Here is a 20,484-nt window from a genome sequence, read left to right as displayed (position 1 = left end):
ATGCCCCCACTGAAGTCAACAGTATAACTTCCATTGCTTTCAGGTGAAATAGGAGCAAATCCAGGCACTTTAAATGTAAACCGTCTTACTGGAGTATGGTAAAGTGAGAGATAGGATGATTTATGAACCTTAGACAGTAGCAATCAATAACACAGTCCCTCTTGCGCTATGCTACAGTTCAAGGCCAAATGATCCTATTACATTAGTACCATCAGGGGGTCAAAAATGGCCAAGTACCAATCTTTTGCTTAATTTGGAGTTAACAAAAACTAGATGTGAAGGACTCAATTTAAAATTAAATCCTGATCTCTCAAATGCAAGTAAATTAAAAAACACCTCAGCTCAGAGACTACTATTTAAATCAGTTAACCTATTGTATCTGTTTCTAGTTAAAAGACAATAAAGCAGAAAGAAAACATTAAGCCAATAAATAATACAACACACAATGACAGTCTTTTATGAATCTTAATTATGACTTTCAGACCTATTGTAGAAGGGGAATATTCAATATAGTTAAAACTATTCATCTCAGTGATACAAATTGAAGATAAACTAGTTAATTTATCAAAATTCAGCTCTCTGCTGATATCAAATAAGTGAGAATAAATGTATTGTAGCATTTTCCCCGCATTATCTTGATATATCTACTTCACTGCCATGTTTCTGGAGAGTTTCTGTAGTGGTATTGCTCCCTGTGAAAAAGTAAACAAGATAACTAAGGTGGCATCTTATATTAATGTCATGTTCATGCCCATTGATCAGACACTGTAGTAATGAGTATGATATAAATGACTAAATAGGTAAATTCTAAAGCTCAATGAACAGTTTTTCTGTTTTTTATTCATGTCACAAATGCCATGTTATGTGAGTGGCTCTACCACTCACTCATAGGGCGGTTCTCAGACAATGTTTATTTCTTTAGTCTAAATATCCATTACTTTTTTATTGTTGTATAAGTAATAATAATCATAATTAATAATAAAGTAATAAGCAATTGGAAAGTGGCAGGATCCAACAAACCCGAACACTGGAGGTTCACAATTTCAACCTGGATCCAGATCCAAATTTCACATCTGGCCTCTACATGTATAATGGCCCCAAAATGTGTAACTCTGTGCCACTCCAATTTTGGATTTCCCCTTTGACCCTTTGGCTCAACTCTAATAGCTTTTTTAAAAAAAACCCTCTAATAATATTATTCCTATTGTTTATGGCCTATATAAAGTGAAAATCCTGAGTGTAACATTAAGATAACTCCAACAACAATTAACTGTTGTGCCACAAACAAATGTATTCCTGTGATTGGTTTGCTTAAATTTTAGGAGGGTAGTTATTATGTTCTATTTTAATCACGTTGCCGTTATGCTGTACTGCTATACATCAGCAGGCAAGCACTTTATATTTAAAATTATGTTACAGTGTGTATTTTGATTTAAATATGCAAATTCGGGCTATCTGATAAAATGACTATCTTTAATCTTGAGGATCCTGTTCACAGCTTTATTGCTCATTTATATCAGGCATGTCCACTACAGTTTTTATTCTTGTTCTAGTCCTATCTGTAAATGGAGTGTAAATCGTACTTGGATTTGAACAGAGCTGACATATTTTCATGAAAATAACCCATAGCAGAACTCAGAAGAAATACTTCATAAAGGTTCGGGTCCAGTGATGGTTAGCAATTGAAAGGCTACTCGCTGTGGAGCTCTGCTCTGCTAAAATAGTTTCTGCAAATGACAGATCATCATCTTGGCAAGAATATGTCAAAGGAAATTTTGTTTATGAATATCAGCATGTTTATGAAAGTTGAATTATAGCTACCTTAGTTAAGCATCTACACTGTCTACCTTGATGGATAAAATGTATGAAAGATAAGGTCTTATCTAAATTTCAGGAACTGTGTCCAGACTTGTGAAAAAAAAAATCCATGGAAAGGGAAAATTATATTCCTTGATTAGTTTGGTACCTACACAGCAAAATCTTTAAATAACTGAAAGTTTTGATCAATCTTCTTATATTTGCTTTGCTTATTATTAGGTCTGTCAAGCAATTAAAAAGATTATTTGCGGTTAATTGCACGATTAAAAAAACTAATCGTGTTTCATTGTGCTGTTAATAATAGAATACCATTGATTTAAATTTTTTTGGATGTTTTATACATTTTCAAATATATTGATTTCAATTACAAAACAGAATACAAAGTGTACAGTGCTCACTTTAAATTTATTTTTATTACAAATATTTGCATTGTAAAAAACAAAAGATATAGTATTTTTCAATTCACCTAATACAAATACTGTAGTGCAATCTCTTTATCATGAAAGCTGAACTTACAAATGTAGACTTATGTACAAAAATAACTGCATTCAAAAATAAAACAATGTAAAACATTAGAACTTACAAGTCCAATCAGTCCTACTTCCTGTTCAGCCAATCACTCAGAAAAACAAGTTTGTTTACATTTGCAGAAGATAATGCTGCCTGCTTCTTGTTTACAATGTCACCTGAAAGTCAGAACAGTCATCCACATGGCACTGTTGTAGCTAGTATGGCAAGATATTTACATGCCAGATGCACTAAAGATTCATATGTGCCTTCATATGGGACATGGGACCATTCAACCACCATTCCAGAAGACATGCATCCATGCTGATGATGGGATCTGCTCGATAACAATCCAAAGCAGTGCAGACCGACACATGTTCATTTTCATCATCTGAGTCAGATGCCACCAGAAGACTGTTGATTTTCTTTTTTGGTGGTTCGAGTTCTGTAGTTCCCACATCAGAGTGTTGCTCTTTTAAGACTTCTGAAAGCATACTCCACACCTCATCTCTCTCAGATTTTGGAAGGCACTTCAGATTCATAAATCTTCAGTCAAGTTCTGTAGCTATCTTTAGAAATTTCACTTTGGTATCTTCTTTGCATTTTGTCAAATTTGCAATGAAAGTGTTCTTAAAATGAACAGCATGTGCTAGGTCATCATCCAAGACAGCTATAACATGAAATATATGGCAAAATGTGGGTAAAACAGAGCAGGAGACATGCAATTCTCCCCCTAGGAGTTCAGTCACAAATTTAATTAACACATTATAGCCATCTGGCACGTAAATATCTTGCAATGCTAAGTACAACAGTGCCATGAGAATGCCTGTTCTCACTTTCAGGTGACACTGGAATTATGAAGTGGGCAGCATTGTCTCCAGTAAATATAAACAAACTTGTTTCTCTTAAAAAGAAAAGGAGTACTTGTGGCACCTTAGAGACTAACCAATTTATTTGAGCATGAGCTTTCGTGAGCTACAGCTCACTTCATCAGATGTTTACCGTGGAAACTGCAGCAGACTTTATATACACACAGAAATCATGAAACAATACCTCCTCCCACCCCACTGTCCTGCTGGTAATAGCTTATCTAAAGTGATCAACAGGTGGGCCATTTCCAGCACAAATCCAGGTTTTCTCACCCTCCACCCCCCCACACACAAATTCACTCTCCTGCTGGTGCTAGCCCATCCAAAGTGACAACTCTTTACATAATCAAGTCGGGCTATTTCCTGCATAGATCAAGGTTTTCTCACATCCCCCCCACCCCCATACACACACAAACTCACTCTCCTGCTGGTAATAGCTCATCTAAACTGACCATTCTCCAGGTTTAAATCCAAGTTAAACCAGAACATCTGGGGGGGGGGGTAGGAAAAAACAAGAGGAAACAGGCTACCTTGCATAATGACTTAGCCACTCCCAGTCTCTATTTAAGCCTAAATTAATAGTATCCAATTTGCAAATGAATTCCAATTCAGCAGTTTCTCGCTGGAGTCTGGATTTGAAGTTTTTTTGTTTTAAGATAGCGACCTTCATGTCTGTGATTGCGTGACCAGAGAGATTGAAGTGTTCTCCGACTGGTTTATGAATGTTATAATTCTTGACATCTGATTTGTGTCCATTTATTCTTTTACGTAGAGACTGTCCAGTTTGACCAATGTACATGGCAGAGGGGCATTGCTGGCACATGATGGCATAGATCACATTGGTGGATGTGCAGGTGAACGAGCCTCTGATAGTGTGGCTGATGTTATTAGGCCCTGTGATGGTGTCCCCTGAATAGATATGTGGGCACAATTGGCAACGGGCTTTGTTGCAAGGATAAGTTCCTGGGTTAGTGGTTCTGTTGTGTGGTATGTGGTTGTTGGTGAGTATTTGCTTCAGGTTGCGGGGCTGTCTGTAGGCAAGGACTGGCCTGTCTCCCAAGACTTGTGAGAGTGTTGGGTCATCCTTTAGGATAGGTTGTAGATCCTTAATAATGCGTTGGAGGGGTTTTAGTTGGGGGCTGAAGGTGACGTCACCTTCAGCCCCCAACTAAAACCCCTCCAACGCATTATTAAGGATCTACAACCTATCCTAAAGGATGACCCAACACTCTCACAAGTCTTGGGAGACAGGCCAGTCCTTGCCTACAGACAGCCCCGCAACCTGAAGCAAATACTCACCAACAACCACATACCACACAACAGAACCACTAACCCAGGAACTTATCCTTGCAACAAAGCCCGTTGCCAATTGTGCCCACATATCTATTCAGGGGACACCATCACAGGGCCTAATAACATCAGCCACACTATCAGAGGCTCGTTCACCTGCACATCCACCAATGTGATCTATGCCATCATGTGCCAGCAATGCCCCTCTGCCATGTACATTGGTCAAACTGGACAGTCTCTACGTAAAAGAATAAATGGACACAAATCAGATGTCAAGAATTATAACATTCATAAACCAGTCGGAGAACACTTCAATCTCTCTGGTCACGCAATCACAGACATGAAGGTCGCTATCTTAAAACAAAAAAACTTCAAATCCAGACTCCAGCGAGAAACTGCTGAATTGGAATTCATTTGCAAATTGGATACTATTAATTTAGGCTTAAATAGAGACTGGGAGTGGCTAAGTCATTATGCAAGGTAGCCTGTTTCCTCTTGTTTTTTCCTACCCCCCCCCCCAGATGTTCTGGTTTAACTTGGATTTAAACCTGGAGAATGGTCAGTTTAGATGAGCTATTACCAGCAGGAGAGTGAGTTTGTGTGTGTATGGGGGTGGGGGGGATGTGAGAAAACCTTGATCTATGCAGGAAATAGCCCGACTTGATTATGTAAAGAGTTGTCACTTTGGATGGGCTAGCACCAGCAGGAGAGTGAATTTGTGTGTGGGGGGGTGGAGGGTGAGAAAACCTGGATTTGTGCTGGAAATGGCCCACCTGTTGATCACTTTAGATAAGCTATTACCAGCAGGACAGTGGGGTGGGAGGAGGTATTGTTTCATGATTTCTGTGTGTATATAAAGTCTGCTGCAGTTTCCACGGTAAACATCTGATGAAGTGAGCTGTAGCTCACGAAAGCTCATGCTCAAATAAATTGGTTAGTCTCTAAGGTGCCACAAGTACTCCTTTTCTTTTTGCGAATACAGACTAACACGGCTGTTCCTCTGAAACTTGTTTCTCTTAGCGATTGGCTGAACAAGAAGTAGAACTGAGTGGACTTGTGGGCTCAAAAGTTTTACATTGGTTTGTTTTTGAGTGCAGTTATGTAACAAAAAACCCTACACTTGTAAGTGGCACTTTCATGATAAAGAGATTGCACTACAGTACAGCGGACCCTTGCTAGAGCGTGCATCGCTAGAGCGCAGATTTGCATATAGCACGGTCGTGGCGATAGATCCCAAATTTAAATATTTCAATTGGGATCCATGGTAACACAGCCCCTGTTATAATGTGGTCCCCGCGTTAACGCGGTGCGGCCCATGGATCCCAAACCCCGCGTTCTAGCGAGGGTCCGGTGTATTTGTATAAGGTGAATTGAAAAATAATATTTCTTTTCTTTTTTTATGGTGCAAATGCTTGTAATCAAAAATAAATATAAAGTAAGTACACTTTGCATTCTGTGTTGAAATATAAATCAATATATTTGAAAATGTAGGAAAACATCCAAAAATATTTAATAAATTTCAATTGGTATTCTATTGTTTAACAGTGCAATTAATCGCAATTAATTTTTTTTAGTTAATCTCATGAGTTAACTGCGATTAATCAACAGCCCTATATATTATTCATCCAGGAGTGCTACAGTGTGGCCATGGTAATGTCAATGTGTGTTATCAGATATTGTCCCTACATGGTCAACATAACAGTTTGCAAAAAATGGTCAGGTTTAGACATAAAAATCAATATCTAAAATAAGCAGACTTGCTTACAACAATATCACCAGAGAACAAGTTGTATGCAATAGACTATGAAGTACAGACCTTGGGGATTCTAATTCCTAGAGCATAAACAAAGATTGAGTGATCATCATAGATTTTCCAACATGCATCTTCTGTCTTTGTTCCCTAATACTGCAAGTAGTATTATTGGATTTCTCTGATGCTGGAAAAAATCTCATGAACTTGCACTTGTTTGAGCCTCAGAGCCACATTTTCCAAAAGTGTCTTGCATTTGTTCATGCATACTTTTCTCTTGTGTGTTTCAATCACCATCACCTGTTGCTGCTGGGTTCTTTCTTTTGCACAGGCATGTGATAGAATTTACCAGTACAAAGCCAAACACTTGTCCATAGACGAGACAAAATCAGTCACCTACATATGTTTATTAAAGAGAATACTTAACCATGTGTAAACACAAAGTTGCCTGGGCACAAATGGAGGCCGGATTGAAACCTTTTGAATTTTATTATTAAAATCAAAATGTTTTAGTCTAGGTACCCTGCCATAATTAGGAAATTTACCATAATAATTTAATGTCCTGAAAAGGCATTAGATAGAGGAAAATTGGTTTAAAATCTGATTAATACAGTGGTTGTATTAAAATGTCAACATTTGTCAGAAGATAACACAAATGGGCTTACAATAGAGATGTATTTAGCTTTCAGTGAACTCTCCAATAGATTTTGCTCCTGGGACTAAAATGTCTATATGACTTGATATGCCCGTCAGGTCATTTGAAGGGCTGTTTTATTGGGGTTCAGGACAAAATCTGACAGTTTACAGATAACAAGTTTTATTCTGCCTTTACAAAAAGTAGTTAAAAATATATCTGGTACCATGAATGTTACCAAAGAGGTCTCTCAAGTGTGGGAGGGGAACCTTCAAGGCACTGGAAATTATAAGACTTGACAATTTCTCTGTAGTCATGGTTGGCTCAAGAGAATAATTAAGGGCTAAAAAGTATGGTTTTTTACTATAGCTGATTGACTCTGTCTGAGTTCTTGCTATTTAGACCTTATAATATGTAAATAAAACACCAAAGAAATGTGATTACACAATATGCTCTATGTGCTATTATTAGGTAGTTTCCACTTCTAATTGTTTTTAATTCATTTTAATTTTGTTTACTTTAGAAAAATTTTAAGAGCCCAGTTATAATTAAGGGATGCTGGAAAGGTTCCATTTTTATAAGGCAGTACCCCAGTTCCCAGCTATACAAGATCAAAGGTTGCATGGTACATCCCAGTAATATAAAGATGGGGGACAAAAGCAGAGGACCCCTCCTATTGTTAACATTATTTTGCAAGGAAAGCTTATTTTAATAATAAAATGAATTCACCTCACTTCCTCTTTGTGATGTACTCCCATCTTCCCAATCAGTTTTAAAACAAGATTTCTTTCTATTATGGCACCCACTCCTGCCCCTCTTTATGCTTTGTAGAGATTTTAAAAAGAAAAGAACAAGAAGTGACAATTCAGGGTTCAGGGACAGTAATACAATTCCTTCTCTCTAGCATTCAGTTTGGCCCTATGGTGAAGTATGGGCATCTCAGAACATGTGCATGAGCAGCAATAGACAAAAACGGGCTGAAATCAGTCTGAATTCTGGATTTGCTATGCTACAGAGTGATTCATTAGTTTTTGAGGCATTAAGACAGCCAGGCTGAGAGAGATTTTAGCACATCTGTACTGAAAAGACTGTAAAGATGGAGAGTGAATGGAGTGAATGTGGGGTATAAGGTAATATAACAAAAGTGGTGGTCCACAGGAGAAGCACCACAAGTTGTTGTAGAAGGCAGCAAGTATTTCAAGAGAAAGCCAGGTCTCACATCTAAAAAGGAACTTTAACATAAAATCATAGTCTTGCATACCCAATATCACACCTACTCTGGCTTCTCTAATTGCTTGCAGGTATTTTCGTTATTGGAAGGTAGCCCTGGGGCCAGGCATTTCAGTCCCTGCACATCAGTATCATATAATCTGCTTGTCATCTTTTTTGGCATGAGTTTTGCCACATAATATTATTGATTAATAGTAACTGCCAATGTTATTTCTCATTAAAATATTTAATAACTTTCCTTTCACGTATGCACTTTAATCCAATAGACAGTTTATTATTGATGGATTGTTTTGTAAAGTTTAATGATACAATAGAATATTTTAAAGAAGATAAATGGAGTGATTTTGTATTGAAAATGGAGTCTAGTGGAACTAAAAATTATGTGAATAATATTTAACTCTCTAGCAATTTTGTATTAATCTTTACATTTATCAGCTAGTAACATTACCTTTAAGCTTTTGTATTAGTTTCACCATCAAGGTTCTCTTTTTGAATAGTTCAATATGATATAAATGGTAATTAACTGCAGCAAGCACAACCCATCTGTAACCTGTTGAAACCATTTACTGTGACTGAGAAGCTTAAGAGCACTAAGCAAACAAAATAGGAAGTTTAAACATACTTAATATAAACAAACATATTCTGTTAGTCTATGTTGAAAGAAAATTTTAAAAGGCAAAAATAAGTATCATTCGTATTTAATCCGAATGATAAAATACAACCAGAAAAATAATATGCTGTTCATCATCTACAAATATTGCAACAATTGTGACCTCGTTAGTCTTCCAGATTTCATCCGCATGCACCATACAGGATGAAATCCTGGCCCAATTGAAGTCAGTGACAAAACACTTTCGTGCAACACGGATTTCACCCTCTATATTTAATGATAACCAGTAACTCACCTGTGTAAAGAGAGTGCTGCTAAGGTTCAGGAATATCAAGTTGCCAGTATTGTAACAGAAATAAAGTAATTTTCAGATTTTTAGTTTGTCTTTCATTCAGTGGTGAAGATTCAGGAAAGAGCTGACATTTCAGCTCAACAAGGGCCTTTATCAAGGATAACAGTGGGAATTTATAGTTGTGCTGTAATGTGTTTATCCCAAAAGCTTACATGAAAGAAGCTATTCATTGATTTCTAGTTTACAAAAGAGAGTCCAAATGTCATCAGTGGGGGGAATCTTGTATTCAAAAAGAGTTAAGTAAGGTAAAGTAACCAGCACATAAATTTACAATTGTTAACATTCCGAGCCAAATTCTCCCCTCTCATTTCCACCGATGCAAGTCCATTGAAAACAAAAAAGTATTGAAATCTGTGGATTTTCACTTTTGTAACACATGGGAGAATTTAGCTTATATTATATAAACCCACATGAAAAAATCCCCCAAATCCTTTGCACTGTGATTTTCGACTCTTTGTATTTTGGCATTGAAATTGACAAAATTTTTGAATTTATAGAGGTTGTCGTGGAGACAGTATTAATATGTTGGCAGGTTGGGTGCTCAGGTGCTAGAGAGCTAATATTTGGAGGCTGGTTTCGAATTTGGTGTGAATTAACTTGTGATTTCCTTGCTTTTTATTGTTTGCATTGTAGGAAATTCTCTTGAGCTACCTTAATATAGGGGTTTATATTATTATTTCCTAGTTTTTTTTTTAATGTAGCAGGATAAAAAAAAGACATGGAAATATGGGGGCTGAAAGTTCAGGGCTGGAGAGAGGGGCTAGCTGGCACTGGTGCTGCAGAGCAGCCAAATAATCAAACTCTGCATTCCCAGTACAAACAGCTATAACCAACACCTTAACTTCTTCTGTGTGCTACTCAAAACTTCATGAAAAGCTATGCGAGCTTGGCAGACTAAAAAAGACTTCAGCACTGGGGAAAGAAGCTAGAGCATCAGTTATGAGTATAAGGTTTTAAACTGAGCAAGTATGACTGTTTCCCCATTTCCCTAGTTTCTCTGGCATTACTCCACAACCAGTCTCTCCCAGGACCTTCAACCTACTTTAAGTCTTGGTCAGACACCTTCTGTCTCTCATCTACTGTCCCATTATCACTACCTGTGGTGGGACAGGTTCCCTATGCCCCTTGACAAAGACTATTTACCTTTTTCCTTGTAAGGAACACTGGGGTGAGCATGGATTGTGGGCTGCAGGATTATTCTGTTTGCCTTTTCCTTTCTTTTGGAGCATGGTCACACCCCTGGGAAAGCTGCCTGCCTAAAACTTGTGGGGTGTGGTCTCCTGTCTGCACTCCAAACCTGTGCTACAGTGAAACCTACAGCCAGAGAGGGATGTCTGGGATGAGAGAGGTGCCCAACCTCACCTCAAAGGGCTACCCTAGAGGTACAATCTATGTTGCTGCCCCAGAAGTTTTTTGTTTGTTTGTTTGTTGTTGGGTTTTTTTTTTTTTTGCGAACAATTCATCTAAACTGCCGTGCTTGCAAAATACAGACATAAAACATTTTTATAGTTTACAAGCTGAAATTAGATGGAGTTGTGTAGGTGTATAGGGCAGCAATGGTGAGAGTTGGGGAGGCATTAGATTGTGGGTAATTGGGCAAAAAGGGGCTTTCTAGAGATTCCAGGAAGGCCAAGACAGGATTTTACTCCTAACACCTTAAGCTTTTCACAGGAGGATTATTCTCCTCCAGCAAACTTTAGCACTTCTACAGGAGAGCAGACTCTCTTCTGCAGACTTCCCAAGAACTAGGATACAAACTCTGGGAACTTATAACTCATCTGGTGAAGCCCGAGGTCATACCTGTCAGAGCTGTAGGGCTGTCCTTTTGAAAAAGAATGCCTCCTCTGTCAGTTCTGCCTCAGGTGGCTTGTCCTGCCAAAATACCTTGTTCAACTCATTCTTCATCAAAAGTTACTAACACAAAATAAATTAGATGATGTTATGTTCAGAGTAAAAGTTTACAACAAGTGTACAGTACTCTACTCAAAGTAAGCACTGCAAATTTGAATAGTAAACACTGTTCTGTTTATTTATTTATTTTTTTATTTTGAGAGTGAGAAAGAGAGAGAGCATATAGTTTCATCCCTGTTTCAAGTGTAATTCTTAATGCAACCTTAATTTTGGAGATACATGGCATCTCCATAATTCCGTAATACCTTTACAATATGATTAAGAAAGTAGCACTGAAGTGATTTCTGTAAGACTGTGAGTACCTAACTGGTCTATTTTTTTCATATTTCCTTTAATTGAAAAATAAGTGCAACCTTATTTTTGAAGTAATAGAAACAATTAAACACCAACAGACTGTAATTTATCTGTGTTCCTCCTTGCAAAGAAATTAAAGGGAAAAATTATGCATAATTTAATGAGTGCAGGCACAGTGATTTGAATATGAAAAGCATTATTTAATGCTAAGTATTACTAATTGTAATTATACAAGAACCAAAGTGATGTCCTGAGATTGAAGTCACACTCTATTTTAGGGCACAGTCTTAACCATGAGTGCCTAAACAGACAACTAAATCCTGTGTCTGAATCATAAAGTTAGTTATTAATTTTACTCCATCTCCCTACTAGTGCAAGACTATTGTACATTTTTTAGTATCTGGTTTAGTTTTAAATGTCCCAAGGAGAGCTGTTAATTAATCACAGTTAACTCCTGCAATTAACTCAAAAAAAATTAATCGCCATTAATCACAGGTTTAATTGCACTGTTAAACAATAGAATGCCAATTGAAATTTATGAAATATTTTGGATGTTTTTCTACATTTTCAAATATATTGATTTCAATTACAACAAGGTTACAGTGCTCACTTTATATTTCTTTATTACAAATATTTGCACTGTAAAAATAACATTAAAAAGAAATAGTATTTTTCAGTTAACCTCACACAAGTACTGTAGTGCAATCTCTTTATCATGAAAGTGCAACTTACAAATTTAGACTTTTTGTTACACAACTGCACTCAAAAACAAAACAGTGTAAAACTTTAGAGCCTATAAATCCACTCAGTCCTACTTCTTGTTCAGCCAATCGCTAAGGCCTGGTCTACACTGGGAGGGGTATCGATCTAAGATACGCAACTTCAGCTATGAGAATAGTATAGCTGAAGTCGACGTATCTTAGATAGACTTAGAATCACTTACTTCGCATCCTCGCGGCACGGGATCAATGGCGGCTGCTCCCCTGTCGACTTGGCTTCCGCCTCTCGCTGTGGTGGAGTTCCAGAGTCAACAGCAGAGCGATCCGGGATCGATTTATCACGTCTACACTAGACACGATAAATTGATCCCCGATAGATCGATCACTACCTGCCAATTCAGCGGGTAGTATAGACATGGCCTAAGAGAAACAAGTTTGTTTACATTTATAGGCGATAATGCTGCCCACTTCTTATTCACAATGACACCTGAAAGTGAGAAAAGGCGTTTGCATGGCACTTTTGTAGCCAGCATTGCAAGGTATTTACTTGCCAGATATGCTAAACATTTGTATGCCCCTTCATGCTTCGGCCACCATTGCAGAGGATGTGCATTCATGCTGATGACACTCGTTAAGAAAATAATATCTTAATGAAATTTGTGACTTAACTCCTTTGGGGTGAATTCTATGTCTCCTGCTCTGTTTTACCTGCATTGTGCCATATATTTCATGTTATAGCAGGCTCGGATGGTGATCCAACACACATTGTTCATTTTAAGAACACTTTCACTGCAGATTTAATAAAATGCAAAGAAGGTATCAATGTGAGATTTCTAAAGATAGCTACAGCATTTGACCCAAGGGTTAAGAATCTGAAGTTCCTTCCAACATCTGAGAGGGACGATGTGTGGAGCATGCTTTCAGAAGTCTTATAAGAGCAACACTCTGATGTGGAAACTACAGAACCTGAACCACCAAAAAAAGAAAATCAACCTTCTGCTGGTGGCATCTGACTCATATGATGAAAGCGAACATGTGTCGGTCCACACTGCTTTGGATTTTTATCAAGCACAACCCGTCATCAACTTGGACGTACGTCTTTTGGAATGGTGGTTGAAGCATGAAGGGACATGTGAATCTTGAGTGCATATGGCATGTAAATATCTTTTGAAGCCAACTACAACAGTGCCATGTGAATGCCCGTTCTCACTTTCAGGTGACATTGTAAACAAGAAACAGGCAGCATTATCTCCTGCAAATGTATGCAAACTTGCTCTTCTGAGCGCTTGGCTGAACAAGAAGTAGGATTGAGTGGACTTCTAGGCTCTAAAGTTTTATTTTGTTTTATTTTTGAATGCAGTTATTTTTGTACATAATTCTACATTTGTTAATTCAATTTTCATGATAAAGAGATTGCACTACAGTACTTGCATTAGGTGAATTGAAAAGTACAATTTCTTTTGTTTATTACAGGGCAAATATTTGTAATAAAAATAAATATAAAGTGAGCACTGTGCACTTTGTATTCTGTGTTATAATTGAATTAAATATATTTGAAAATGTACAAAACATCAAAAATATTTAAATGAATGGTATTCTCTTATTGTTTAACGGTGTAATTAAAACTGCGATTAAACACATTTAATTTTTTTAATCGCTTCGCAGCCCTAATTCCAAGTCTCGGGGCTTTTACCATCTCTTTACCACAGGTTAGAACAGCTCACTGCAGGAATATTACTTGATGTAAAGCTATTTTTCCCTTTTAACCAATTACATTTGGTTGAAATGCTAAATAATTCTATCTCTCCTTTCAGCAAAATCCTACACCCATTGAAATCAACTGGATATTATACCATTGACTTCAGTGGGGTCAGGATTTCATCCTTTGTATCTGTATCCTTCATACAATTCCTGATCTCTACTGTACTTCTGCTTAGTTATCACATTAGCAAAGCTTCCGTATAGCATATTACAACCATTTATTCTTTCCTCCTAAATCTGTCCCACAAACTCCCTAATATTTGTTTTTTTTCTGAATACACTCCAGATTGTAAATATTTGTCTGGCAATGAGGGTTTCCAGAACCTGAGCTAAAGGTCACTGAGGTTAATGACTCTTTCCATGTACTTCAGCGGGGTTTGGATTAGGATTAGACTATAATACACTATTGTAGCTGTAGTCCCCTTAATATTTTCTGCATAACTTTTGTTCTGTGACATGATGTTTCTTCATAACTGTTTAATCTTAAGAACCAAAGCAAAAGACATAGGCAAATGCAACTGCCATTCAGCAGCAGCTAGGTAGGAGTCTGGGGAAATAAATGGAAATCCACTAAACCCATAAATAGATTCTCATACTTATTTTTTTCCTCTGACCACTAACAAGAACTAAGGATTCTCCTAGCTCTAATTTTTCAGGAGAAGATTCTTTTCCTTCCAGTGACTTGATAAGAAGTAATGAGTCAACCATTAGTTTATGGTGTAGAGAGCTGTTCTGTGAGAAGCATGAAAGTCACCTAATAAAGCAGTTATTTTAGGCCAAATCCTGTAGTCTTTAGTCACTCCTTATTCAAGCCTCCATCAAAGACAATGGAACTTTCCTATAAATAAGGACTAAGCAAGGAGCGGCAGTATTTGGCTCACTGAAAATATGTTCTGTGTAATATTACCTTCACAATCAGATTCAACAGTAACTTCTAGTCACCGCTGTTCCTGTGTTATTGCTGGCTTCTAACAGTAGTAAAGGAAAAGCTTAAAGTCAATATTTGGTGCATGTGAAAGAAGAGACTTGAAATTGTTTTAAAATTAGGAAAAAGAAAAGGAGTACTAGTGGCACCTTAGAGACTAACCAATTTATTAGAGCATAAGCTTTCGTGAGCTAAAGTGATTCTAAAATAACATGCTTTTTATAAAGGGGCTCAGGGACAGATGTGATATCAAAAATTGCTTTTAATTAATTTTGTTAAAAACTAATTATGCTAGATTTCAAATTGACAAATAAATATTAAGTAATATTCCTTGAGCTTTATTGCTCCTGAAGAACTGCTGATAAAACTGCTACAAAATAATTATGTAAGCAGTGTTTTTTCATGCAGTGTATGGAAGTTATTTTTTATTAATATTTAAATTGTGAAAAGTGTCAAATAGAGAACCCTAGAAGATGAGTCCCTCTACCTACAGAATAGATACAGCATGGACAGGAGCAATACTAGATTCCCTTCCAATGTTCCTTAACCTCAAACCAGAAATCCTCCTATGAGGGATGAAAGTGTAACTCAGTTCTCAGATCGGTTTTGAGACAGTCAACAGTGCTGCTTGTTAGTTCCAATTAAGATGGCCATCTGACAATAATGTCAATTATGCCAAGAACTGGGCCTTAAAAAATCATCAGATTGGGCGTATCGCGTGATTTTTTAAAAAAAAAAGTTGGATTTTTTTATTTGCTTTGTGTTTAAGAACCTTGAAGGTTCTCATTTTTGCCTTCTTGTACATGGACTAGAGGCTTGCTCTCTTTTAAAAAATGAGAGCAGAGGTTCTCATGTAATCATCTGACTCTCAGAGTTGGGGCTTAAAAAAACCCCTCCCAATATCACTGCAAGTTGGCAAATTTTTCTGTCTTACAGTGTCAACAGAACACAGGGTCAAAACCAAAAGACAAAAAACTCCACCTCAGTGTATGTTACTATTACTGGGTAGTATTATTGCATGATTTAGTTGGGGATTGGTCCTGCTTTGAGCAGGGTGTTAGACTAGATGACCTCCTGAGGTCCCTTCCAGCCCTGATATTCTATGATCCTATGATTACCACAGGCTTGTCTACATGGCTTGGCAGCATGCTCTGAAGTACAAACTAAAAGGCAATATAGTGTTTTTTGAAACAGGACTACACTAACACGAATGTGGTACCTTTTAGCTTGTGCTAGCTGGCTCTACATGGGGCAGTTTCAATGGAACACTTTAGTATGTGCTTCAACTCACACTTCCAAATTCTGCACTACAGGGCCATGTAGACACGCCATAAGAAACAATTATATGACTGGATTTCCTTTCAGTTATATCTATTATAAAAACTTAGTTGTTCCTTTCAGTTTCTAACATGCAAATTAAGGCCCTGATTCAGTAAGTTGCTTAAGTACAGGCCTGTCTGTAAGAACTTCACTGGTTCCATTGATGTCAATCAGATTTACTCATGGTAGACCTGTACCTTCATGAATGAGGGCCTGAGACAGTTATTTGGCTAAGCATGCTATAAAATAAACAATACTGATTTGCCTTACAACAGAGATTTTAAGGGGTTTCATTCATGCTAAAGTAAGAATACAACAAATCATTACAATTTTAATTGTAAGAATACTGTGGATACTGCACTAATGAAAGCAGGATGCTATTAGGAGCTCTTTCCTTAATATCGGATACTAGGTTAATACATTAATTGAAACTGGTTGGCATTTGATTAAACCATCCAACATAACAATCATTAGTGAAATCTCTTAAAATGTTTTAAATCCTTGCCATAAAAAAACATGTCCTTTTAATGGTGTGGTATTTTTGTTTTTTGTTTTTGGTATTACAGGTAAGCACACTAGACTGGGTACGAGCTGAAAAAATCTATCACCTCTGTGAGGTTCTATTTAAAGTTCACAAGGTAGGTCTTCTGAGAATTATAGACTACATCATTTAACCAAGGTAGCTTACAATTTCCTAACATTTAACAATATAAATGATAGACTCAGCTTAATTTGATTTAGCAGGGACCAGCCCACAAATAGTTAATCTATTGCTATAAAACCAGTTCTTAATCTGTAACTATTTCCTGCATAAATATTAGATAACTTAGAATTTGGATCATCTCTGTAGTGAGCACATTTCTAAAATATTTCCAATCTGAAGAAATATTAGTATTAGTTCCTGCCATATAAACAATGAATAAAACAACTATCCATAATGAAGTCTGTATCTTATAACTTTTTAGTGGGAGAAAACCATTTTATGAGCCATTTTTTAAAAAGAAATATTTACCTTTAATTAAAACAGTGATGTTAACGTGTAGTTTAGAATGTTAGTCTAATCTGACTGTATTTTGGGTGTAATTTGTGTAGCAATGAATTTAAAATTCAGTTCATTGCTACATATTAGTGGTGCACTAGATTACAAGTAATAAACAGCCATTACAATTCAGAATGTAGTCCTATCTTTACAAAGAGCAATGCAGTTCATGTAACATCTCTTTTCATGTATCATGTAACGTCTCTTTTTTTAATATTATTTATTTAGTTTTGCACTAGGCAAAGTAACTGGGTTGTTGCGTTTTTGTAAAACAATAATTGACTTTTACATGTTTTCCCCCTTTAAAAACTCTTTTGTTAAAAGAGGAGTTGGGTGCATTAGGAATGGCTGGGTAGACAGGCAGATGTTATCCTTACTGTCCAAAGAGAAATCACTGGTATCCAGTATGAATCACTGGTATCCCATATGTGGCCCTCCAAGCTGACTGTGTTAAGAAGAGAATTTATATCTGACTATATGTGTTCCCTGAGCCATACCGTGTGGTTTTTAAATAGAAGTCTCTGAATCAGTCAATATAGGGAGGTAGACAGAGGCATCACTTCTCCTGCAGCCCATGGAGCAGCTCTGATGTGAGCTGCATGTGCTCTGATCAGCTGCTCAGCATTTCCCCAATCCACCACGTGCTGTTGCTTCATTGTCTGCTTACCTGCTGGGGGCAAATCCCCAGGGGCAGGAGGAATCAGATTAGGAGCTCAACTAACTTTGCCTAGTGTAGTGGAGTGCCTAGCAAAGGATGGCTCCTCCTCCCAACACAGTCACTCAAGGAAGCCTAGGAGAGGGGAAAATTCAGATAATCTGAGATCCAACAACCATTTTATCTGTCCCAGGCCAGTTTAGAGCATCATGGAGACTGGTCAAACTTGTACCAGCAGGCTTTATCTCCAATGGCCTGTGTGACAGCTGGGGCTCGCCAAAGAGCATCACGTTCCTCCCACTTACACTCCCTGTCCATGATGCTCCACTCCATCACTTATGTGCCCTCTGTACTGGAGGCTGTGGGCAGGAAGGTATAGCAGCATGCTTCACTAGTTCTGTGCCCACTGGGGACTGCATGTGATGGTGCAACCTGGAGCTGGGGTACCGCTAGGCCCTCTGGCATACCAATCTGGGCCCTCTCTCACCCTTCTGAGACTGGGATAAACTGCAATCCTCCCCAGGTCTTGCTCTCACACAGCCACTCATGAACCAACAATAGAAAGGATTCAGCCAGTTCCCCCCAGCTTTCCAACCTAGGACCCCAGAGCTGTACCATCTTGCCCTGGTCAAAAGCCTGACCCATTTAAATTTATTTATGAAACCGCCCCTCCTTCACTGTGGAGAGGACAATGCACCAGCCCTGGTTCCTGAGGAGATTTCCGTTTGCACTTCAACCAACGCACTGTTTTAAGTAAAAAATATAAAACAGATTTATTAACTACAGAAAGATAGATTTTAAGTAATTGTAAGTAATAGCGTACAGATCAAAATTGGTTACCTAAAAATAAAACAAAATCACAATCTAAGTTCTATACACTAGACAGGATTTTAATCAAGTAGTGTCTCTCTCTGATGGTACAAACAGTCAATCAATCTTCCATACACAGGCTCAAATCTCTTCAGCCTGGGACCATCTCCTCAGTCCAGTCTTTGAGATGTTTTTAGCTGTTCAGTTATGGGGAGAGTGAGGCCAAGTGATAATGTTGCTTCCCCCTTTTATAGCTTCTGCCACTTGGAGGGAACTTCAGTGTTCCAAGTAAAGTGTCCAGCACAGTTAGTGGAAAAGTACAGGCACAAGATGGAATCCACTATTACATGAGCTGGTCACATGCCCTTGCGTGCTTCCATGAATCACAGCCTGGGCCATTACTCATATTCTGGCTAGAATGTTCACATGCATCACAGTGGGGTGTCAACTCCAAGCCCCCACTGCTCTGAAGGGCTCTGCTGATGCCACCCCAAATAAGTACTTTGTGTATCACCAAAGACAGAGTGCTGGAGTCCAAGCCCACCTACCCAAGCAGATACTCTCTAACCTGGTCTGTTGAAGATGGAAAGAGAAGAGCTGCTGCCACTCTTGGTAGGAGGGAGAGCCCCATGCTGCTGCCCTAGCCAGTGTGGGAAGGCGGGAGGGGTTTCCTGTCACTATCACTTCAAGTAGTGAGCAAGGCAACAATTCGGGAGTGGGGTTGGGCAGGGCCTGGAGGAGCACAGCTATGTGGGGGTATGTCTAGGGGCCTGTATTGCTTTAATGCAACTCTGTCTCCATGGTGGGTGGCTTTTGCTGCCTTTGTACCATCTGAACAGCACAGTGGTAGCAAAATAAGGCAGAGAATCTGCCCCAAAGTATTGATTCTGTCTCCTTGTCCTCTTCTCAAACACATTCAGGCTAAAATGTTTGCATGCTTCTGATGTAGATACTCCTGGTGCCTTTTAAAAAGAGGTGTTTTCTTTCTCATCAGACTATTACCATTGCTAATTTGATGCTCAGTCCTTCTTTTACTATTCTGGCAAGGTTAATTTCAAGGATGATCTATCCTTACAGCAAATTCTATGGTTGCTTTTTCATTAAAAAAAAAGTGGGAAATAAACTATCTTAGACTCGACTCTTAATGTTCTTGACATTTTAATAAATGAATGCTTAATTGTCAGTCTTGGTGAATACATTATCTAAAACACAAAAGCTCAACTACAACACTTTAACCTCCTTTCTGTTGACACTTCAGTATAAATGATAATGATAGAAATTTAGAGCAAATTAATTAAAATGGAAAAAACCTTAATTTCTGGAAGAGATTAAAATTTCTCAATTATAGCCTCTAAGACCCAGATTTCACTAGAGAAACTACTGTGTTAGAAAAGATTTTTTTAAAAGATTTCAGAAGCCAGTTGTAATTAGCACAGTTGTGTTGTTGTTGCAGATAGAAAGTAAGTTAGTAAATAGTTTTTAAAGTCCATTCTCAAGACATTGGATGCTTGCCTAACTTTAAATGTCCTATCTAAACCCAGAAGCTAAATGTGCCTTTGGAGACTATTTTTCTACAGGGTATGGATGCTTTTGTGTATATTTTAGTGTACACAGGTGTGGTGTCATTCAATACATACATTTACATACATACAGTCATATCACTTATGTAGTGGTGATAACCATATATTTAAATGAAATAACGTGATTTATTTAATTTAACCCACACATTTCTCTTTCCTGCACTTTTCCTATTACTGAAAATTCATACCACTGAACATCAGCATCAAATAGACATTGGTTAAAATTCAACCCACCCTGAAAATCATAGAATTATAGAAAAGTAGGGCTGGAAGGGACCTCAAGAGGTCATCCAACCTACTCTAGAGGCAGGATTTAGTAAACCTAGACCATCCCTAACAGGTGTTTTTCTAATATGTTAAAAACCTTCAATGATGGGATTCCACAATTTTGTAGATAAATTTTTCCAGTG

General features: G+C 37.7%; 1 protein-coding gene across 1 annotated transcript in view; it reads left to right on the top strand.

Annotated features, from left to right (window-relative positions):
- SNTG2 (syntrophin gamma 2) overlaps positions 1-20,484 on the top strand; it is a 295,545-nt gene that overhangs the window by 209,221 nt on the left and 65,840 nt on the right. Inside the window, exon 13 of the mRNA XM_078851956.1 lies at positions 16,557-16,628. Within this exon, the coding sequence (XP_078708082.1) occupies positions 16,557-16,628 (72 nt within the window). The remainder of the gene's footprint in view (positions 1-16,556; positions 16,629-20,484) is intronic.

The sequence above is a fragment of the Lepidochelys kempii genome, chromosome 3 (genome assembly GCF_965140285.1).
Source record: "Lepidochelys kempii isolate rLepKem1 chromosome 3, rLepKem1.hap1, whole genome shotgun sequence".
Taxonomy (NCBI): Eukaryota; Metazoa; Chordata; order Testudines; family Cheloniidae; genus Lepidochelys; species Lepidochelys kempii.
This window is presented reverse-complemented; position numbering and strand designations above follow the sequence as displayed.